The sequence below is a fragment of the Frankliniella occidentalis genome, unplaced genomic scaffold (assembly GCF_000697945.3).
Source record: "Frankliniella occidentalis isolate FOCC.00 unplaced genomic scaffold, Focc_3.1 Scaffold395, whole genome shotgun sequence".
NCBI classification, from domain to species: domain Eukaryota; kingdom Metazoa; phylum Arthropoda; class Insecta; order Thysanoptera; family Thripidae; genus Frankliniella; species Frankliniella occidentalis.
The window spans coordinates 86,787-94,662 of record NW_026267517.1 but is presented as its reverse complement, the minus strand read 5'-3'; the positions used below and the strand labels follow the sequence as shown (position 1 = coordinate 94,662).

Here is a 7,876-nt window from a genome sequence, read left to right as displayed (position 1 = left end):
ATTTTAACGGAAGTGCGCTAGTGACTTCAAAGTCAAGCCACGAAACGTCGCCGACACACAAAGGAGGCCCCTAGGACCGGTGCCCGCTCGCAACTAGAGCATTTTATATTTTTACTGAATTCCTAATGGGGATGGACAACTTTTGTGCCTAGGTTAGTTGTGCTTTTAAGTACATCTGGATCAAATTTGTCTGTACGGATGTACAAATTATACCTAGACAATGAACAAATGCCGTAATTTGTACGTAATGTACAACTAATGTACATCTAGCATACGTACAAAAGTTGTCTCTGTCCATTTAGTGTGTATTTACCTTGTTGGGACTTTTTGTACTTCTTTTCGTACAGGCGGTATGCGCGGGCGTGCGACTTGAGCATGGTGTGTCCGCAGAGGTAGTTAGCCCGGCCCTCTGCCACCACTAGGGGAGCCTTAGCGCCGTTGCCGTATCCCTCCTGGCACAGCGTGTACGGCTCGTTAAGGGTGATCCACCACTTGACCTACAGAGAAAGGCCGGCAAAAAATTAAGCAGTAACGGGATGAGGAATGGTCTACTTTGCGAAAAAGCGTTCAAGGGCATTTTTTGTCCGTTGCAAGATGCATTTGTGAGCGCATCTAACAAGATGCTATTTTGAAACTTGCGTTGCGACAATATTGTATTTACAGTTGAAAAAAAATGTCTAGCAGAAGACGCAAATGTGTCACTTCTCCGGGTTCAAAATTGCGTCTTGCAAGATGCGCTCACAGATTCATCTTACAACGGACAAAAATTTGTCATTTGACAAACAGACTTGACATTTCGCTGCAGCGACCCTTCGCTTTCCAGGCTACTCCGTTCGGCAGTCCTACCCAAAGAACACAGCAAGTATAGTTCTTCTTCAGCCCAGAGGCCGCAAGACCGAAAAAATCAACAGTGTAAAAAAACAACTAGAGCGAATTTTACCTACCCGGGGTGGCAACGCTCCCTTCTCGGTGATGTACCGGGAATCCACACAGCAAGTGGATTTCCTGCCCACCGACTGTGAAGTCACAGGCACCACTGGCCGGGAAAGGTGTCGCCGTTAGCCTAACAAGTAAATTTACTCCGTGTGGGGGGGGGGGAGAGAGAGTCCGCACTGTCCGCGAACTGCAAAGTCGCAGGCCATCGAGAGTTTAGATGCCCTGCCCACCTGGTAAATTTTCCACCAGTGCTTGAAATTTCGTGGCCAAATTTTTCTTTAAGTGTGCAGGCCTGGACATACAGAGGATACCTTCACAGCTCAAAGGGCTTCTTTCCAGCCCAAAAGGGAATGCCCAACCTATGGTTGCAAATTCCTGGCCTACTGGATTGCAAAATCCCTAATATTTTTTACAGCGCAGAAGGGAAGGCAGGAGATCTGCAATTTTCTCGCCAGAGTTTTGAAGGAACTTTTTAAAAATAAGCGTCTTTAATTCAATTGTTGTAAGCACTGTATCTTTTGTTTCTTCGAACTGCACACATATATATAGTATATAAAGACATAGATGGGGCAAGAGCGCTCCTGGCTGAAGCCAACATGACAGCGCCAGGTTTACATTGTCGAAAAAAACACATTGACGAATTCTCATACTGCCTCCCCCCTCCACAGGCGGCTTCGGGGGTGAGGCGGGCTGGCGGGGGAGGTGGGGGAGGTTGGCGCATGCGCAGACGGCTCCCGCCTCCCCCCCAGCCCGCCTCACCCCCGAAGCCGCCTGTGGAGGGGGGAGGCAGTATGAGAATTCGTCAATGTGTTTTTGTTTGACAATGTAAACCTTTGGCGCGGCGCAGCACGGCTCGGTAGGGTCATGTTGGCTTCACCGCTCTGCATGGGCAGGGATAGGCGATGCCCCATCTATGTCTTTATATACTATATTTATGACTGCACACTGCCAGTGGCATGGGGTAGCGCCGTGCGCTTGAGCGCGGAGTATGGCCGTTTGGCACTGGGCTGGGCAAGCCGGTAAAGTCTCTCCAGCGTGGATTATCTTCCGCGCACATCGGGGCAAGACTACAGTTCGCTCTCTCTTGATATACTTAATAATTTTAGTAAATTTGCTTTACTCTTAAGAATTTTGTGAATTCACAATTTAATTATCATGCAAATTGTATTTCCAAAAACTCTGCAATATATTATAATTTTACGCGTGCTAATTTTTATTAGCAACGCGTTCCATTATTTAAAACCACAACTTGTGAACTTTAAACTTTCTATTCGGTACAATAAACCACATTTAAGGGGGCAGTATTTTCAAAGATGTCTCTATAGCCTGACGAGAGCGATATTTAAATTTTTGAATATCAACATTTTTTTTAGAAAATGCCAAAGTTTTGGGATAAAAAATTGGGTTGGAAATTTACTACGTTTCCCTCAGTTTGAGAACCTGAGACCTGTCTAATTGAAAATCGCTCTCGTCACGCTATAGCAGTGGCGGATTAAGGTCCGGCTGACAGGGGGGGGGGGGGGGGGGGGGGGGGGGGCGGGGGGGGGGGGGGCGATGCACTGTCGGTCGCCTGCGTACAGGGGTATTGTGGCGCAAATTGTCTACTTTTCGGGCGGCTCTCTAGAGACGCCAGGGGGGGCGATCCCCCCCACCCCCACCCCCTTAATCCGCGCCTGCGCTACAAGGGCATCTTTCAAAAGTAAATGACAATTTATTTCACTGTCCATCCGTTCGGCCGGAATCGTGCACGTGCACGCCACCATATAGTGTACCCGTTTGGTTCATGCCAAAAAACAATGTTCCTGGAGGGTTACAGTCCTCTATTATTTATCATATTAACGCCCAATTCTTCCTCAACTCGGGCCTCTGTTTTAACAATCCCTCCCTAACGCATTAGACGATTTTCACAGAGGTCTGCTCCCTGAAACTAACTTACTATAGTACTGAAGCGTGCTAAGTGACTGACCTTAGGCGACCAAATAGTACCAGGGGCCAACCAGTAGCCTCAGCTCCTGCCAAACGCAGTTTGCAGCGAAGAGGAGTAGAGATGGCAACGGCAGCTCCGTTTAGTGGAAGGTTACACACTAAGTGGGACAATTTTTGTATGTCGTCTAGATGTGTCTGTTCGCACATCTAAACTAGACACAAATTTGTATCTATGTTACATACACAAAACCGAATTGGTACCTAGCCTAGGTACAATTTGTACCTCCGTACAGACAAATTTGTGTCTGATGAAGATGTGCTCAAAGACACTCCCTGTTTAAAAGTGCTTTAGTGTAGGACACTTCAACTGTCGTTCTGCCCTCGCGGAATAGAGAAACGTTTGATTTTGAGAACCACGTAGCAGTTTCCTCACTGACCTTTTCACCAAAGTTTTTATACACGACGTCCGCGTAGTCTTCAAAATAATCTGCAATCAACTCATTGGAGAATCCGCCAAGGTCTTGAAGCGGTTGAGGCAGGTCCCAGTGAAATAAAGTTACCTGCGCATAGCAAGATGGTATACCTTAAGAATTTGGTCAGTTTATAAGGAAGTAGTGACGATTAAAGGGGGATTTCTTAAGGAGGGTTGAAACGTAGTTTTAACTAGTTTTGGATTTTCTCAGAATTTTTTGTGGGCCTTAGATATATGTCAATAACCAACGTGTGGGTAATTTAGTTTACTGCATCTCATTAAAGATGAAAGAAACAACATTAGGAAAACTCAAAACCCACCACAGGGGTGATGTTATTGGCGATGCACTCGTCGATAACAGCGTTGTAATAGCGGATTCCGTCATCGTTTATGCGGTCAACTGCTCCGCTTGGAAGAATGCGAGACCAAGACAGCGAGAATCGGTACATGGGAGTCTGTAAGGGCATAAAAAATCAGTTGAATGCAGATTACAAAAGTGCAATACGGTGTCATCCAATACACTAAATGGGAAGTGGTCGAGGTAGTGCCCCTGCGTGACCAAATCGATTCCGGATGATTCCAATAATTCCCTTCGTTCCATGTGAGGGGTCGTCTGAACTCCTATATTCCTTCGTACAGTCACGAATCCTAACTTCGGATTAGCACCCTGATGTCGGACACTTTGCTGGTTTCTACTAATAAAGCCCCTAAATCGAAAACGAGTAACCGGAATATAGCTTCCGAGGGTTCGCTGGAAAAGTTAGACCGAGGGGGTTTTACCTTGCGTAATACCCTGTACACCTGACCTGGGTATTACACGGTATTACGCACAATGTTATACCGTAAAATATCAAAATATGCTTTAAAATGGTAATTTTTTCCATGTTATACCAGCGCAATACCGTGCGAAAAGTGTAATACGGAGTACTCTGTACACGTTTTCTTGGAGTAAAACCCCCCTCGGGTTAGACCCTCTAGAATCTAGAATTGAAGAAATATTTCCAATATCTTGCATACTGCTCTCTCCAAAAAATTCCAAACTTGCTCCACGAAAACGGACAATTTTCATACTGCTTTGCCAAAATGTGGGGCTCCCAACGGCGGGAGATCGTACAATTTTTAGGTTGACACATGTTAAACTAGGATTCTTCATGAAGGTGCACCTACCGGATGATACAAGAACATTTTGTTTCTGTCACTTGTGCCAAGTATGAGAAGCGATTTCCGAAAGTCCCCTAAATACAGGCATAGGCTTTAACATGCAAAAGTGGCTGTTGTTCAGATTAAAGGCACTCTAAAAGCGATCTTTAAGCAGTTCTGGTGGCTAAACTACACTAGATAAAAACATTTCGACGGTAGGGTAAGATCAAATTTTTTCTTGAAGTTTCTTTTCCCCCTACAATTTTTCATTTTTCATGATTTCTAAACTGTCCGAATTTTGAGGCACTGTGGCTCTTAAACAAGGATACTGTTCTAGCGAGCCTCACAGGTACACCGTAGATAATAAAAAACCGTTCAAGGTGGTGGTAGGTGCGTCTTGGTCCATACACTCTAAAAAAAAATCAGTACAAAATTCTGTAACATTGTTACGCAGTAATTCACATAACACATGTTACAGAAATTTGTATCATTTTTGATACAGATTTTAATCTGTAACACGGATACGGAAATCTGTATCACCTGATACAGAACATCTTTGGGATTTTAAAATTGTAATCCTTCATGTTGTTACTCTTCCTCCGTTTCCCCCTCTTCTTTTTTTCTAGGGGACTTTACTCCTTCGATTTCATTTCAAGTAATGTACCTTGCCGCACCGGGAGTTGAACCCCAGACCCTTGGATTAGGAAGTCGCGCCTTTACCCGCGCGGCCACCCAGGCTACCTGAGAAATGGTCCGCTGGAACCCGGTGTAATGCCACCGGGGCTCCCGGAGACCGTGCCAATGAAGTTCCATAATTCTGTATCCAGAGTTATAGAAAATTGTATCCAACGTTTACTTGATCTTGTATCTGTTACAGAAATTAGTAACATTTACGGAATTTTGTAACATTTTGATCAGATTACCGAATTTTGTACCCATGTTACATGTTTCCATATCACAAAAGCCTGATACAGAATCATGTATCAAATTTGATACAGAATTCTGTATTATTTTTTAGAGTGTAGAGTTTATAATCCCCACCGTTTTTCAATATTATCAAAACTACGGATTTCACAGGACTTTTTCTCTAAAAATCGTCCGGATTTAGGATCCATGACTGTACCAGGCTGATATTACACCGATATTATTACACATCCGCTGGTAAAACAAGTGTGCATACTTTAAACACCGACGTGTGCAAGTTATGATTTTAAACATTACATGGTGTCTACCTTAAGTTGCACACTTGCGTGGTGTGCACGTTTTAACCGTTTTGTAAACGTTTAGATTCTGCACAGTTGGACACAAACAAATATATAGGAACCAGATGGTGTGCAGCTGCTATTCGGAAGTACCGAAAGTTTAAACATAGTAAAACACCACAATGTGTTGGGAAAATGCACAATTGAACTTAAACACCAATTGGCGTGCAACATTAATGTCTCCCAAACTTAACTCACTTGTTTTACCAGTGTGTTATCATGATGTTACTCAAATAATTGTTGATAATATTATTGCGATATCACAGTCATATTACGTCAGTAGTACTTTAATATTACTCCTTATTATATTACCGATAATATGTAATATTCCTTTGTACGGCCGATGGGAGTTGACAACCCCTTCATTCCATGCAATTACTTGTTTTTGATCCCCCACGCTTCCTGGCCCCACTCCCATCCCGCGAAATCATTTTAAATAAAAACTATATCTGCCTTTAACACAGATCTTATAAAGCGGTTTCATTATATCCAATTATATATATTATATTTGGGTTAATAAGGGTTTTCTCTATATAACATATAAAACATAAATATAATATATATAGTTAGATATAATGAAACCTTATTCAAGATAAATTAAAACATATTGGTTTGTATACATGTATATAGAGACATATAGAGCTATATAAACGTTAATTTGATTCCATTTAGCGGGGCATGCCGATCCACCATACTTATTTCCAGAGTAGCTGACGATTTTCGCGAAATACCATATATTCTACGAATTAAGTATTACCATGCACACGAAAATCACGTGTCAAAACCTACTAGAAGTGCGTACCCCCAAGGACTTGGCCAACTTGATGTCTTCCTTGTATTTGTGATACGAGTCGCATGCTACATCTCCGCTAGAATGGTCTAGGATTTTCTCTGGGTGCTCATGGGTTGTCCGGTCCCATATGTTCTCCCCTTTTCCTAGAACCCACGAAAAACGAAAATATTAAGACAGTCAAGGAATGATTTACAGATTCTGTTTTCAGCTCTAGGAATGAAATTCCATTTCTACCTCAAGGTAATGTGAGGTCTGCAGTTCACCAGTCATTGAGTTAGAGAGTAACGTACCACTAACATTCCAGGCCCCCTCAATCTGGTACGATGCAGTGGCACTACTGAACATAAAGTTATCCGGGAACAGTAGATCCAAATCAGAGTCATCCGGCGTTAAGGCTTGCGCGCAAGACACAGCAGCAATCACAGCCAACACTGTGAGCTCAGTCGCAGCGCCCTTCATGTTGACTTCCACTGTAAACCGAAATAGAAACGTGTACTATATTGTCAAAGTATCTAATTTCGGACTATTTTTTTTCAGGTTTTTCTCTATTTCTTTGTAACGCTTAAAAATGCGGCCTCCGTATCTCTAGAACTCACAAAGTCACAAGTCAGATTTGGTTTTGAACCTCAGATGCGTATTTTGCTTTCCAGAGCCCGAACAGGGGGGCTGTGTCGGGTTTTTACCGGATTTGTTTGGCCGGCATTAGACACGTTGACACAACATTGTGTTAAATCTGTCAATACTGATTGAGCACTCGATATTGATGAATTGACTGTACTACTGTAAAATGCTTGCAAATAATAGCTTCGTGGTGCAAACGACTTTTGCGTGTAGCAAATCATTTGAAAACAACCTAGTACTTGCAAACCTGCAAGCTATTTCTCTGCAATGCACATAGTGTACAACGGTTCCGACAGCCTGCAAAAAATTTCTTCGCAATACCAAACTCGAAAATTGTTAGCAACGTTACAAAGAATAAAATTTGCAAGCACTACCGTTTCATCAGTAACAAAGTGCAGACGAAAGCTAATGAACAATAGGACAACAAGTAAGCGCAGCTGTCTGAGTCGTGACTCTGTGAGCTTTGTAACATATCCCAGGGGTCTCAGACTGGGTGATCTGAGCCGGCCGCACGGAGACGGAGATGAGTGAGACAGATGGATGCGCGCCTTAGGAGAGGAGGCAGGCTGGGCGTCCAACCTACCACCTACCGAACGCCAGCCGCAAGCGAGCATCTGAGCGCGTATGCGTACGAAAACGACAGGTGTGAGTGAGGTGCTCTAACTGCGCTGCTGCTCCATCTCACGTCCACCTGCCGTTTTCGGACGCGTGCTAGCAGCGACGCCC

General features: G+C 43.7%; 1 protein-coding gene across 1 annotated transcript in view; it reads right to left on the bottom strand.

Annotated features, from left to right (window-relative positions):
- LOC113207103 (myrosinase 1-like) overlaps positions 1-7,876 on the bottom strand; it is a 19,172-nt gene that overhangs the window by 9,836 nt on the left and 1,460 nt on the right. Inside the window, exons 2-6 of the mRNA XM_052274437.1 lie at positions 6,820-6,999; positions 6,539-6,672; positions 3,655-3,789; positions 3,300-3,422; positions 314-497 (exon numbers count right to left, since the gene is read on the bottom strand). Coding sequence (XP_052130397.1) covers positions 314-497; positions 3,300-3,422; positions 3,655-3,789; positions 6,539-6,672; positions 6,820-6,988 — 745 coding nt within the window. The 5' untranslated portion in view covers positions 6,989-6,999. The remainder of the gene's footprint in view (positions 1-313; positions 498-3,299; positions 3,423-3,654; positions 3,790-6,538; positions 6,673-6,819; positions 7,000-7,876) is intronic.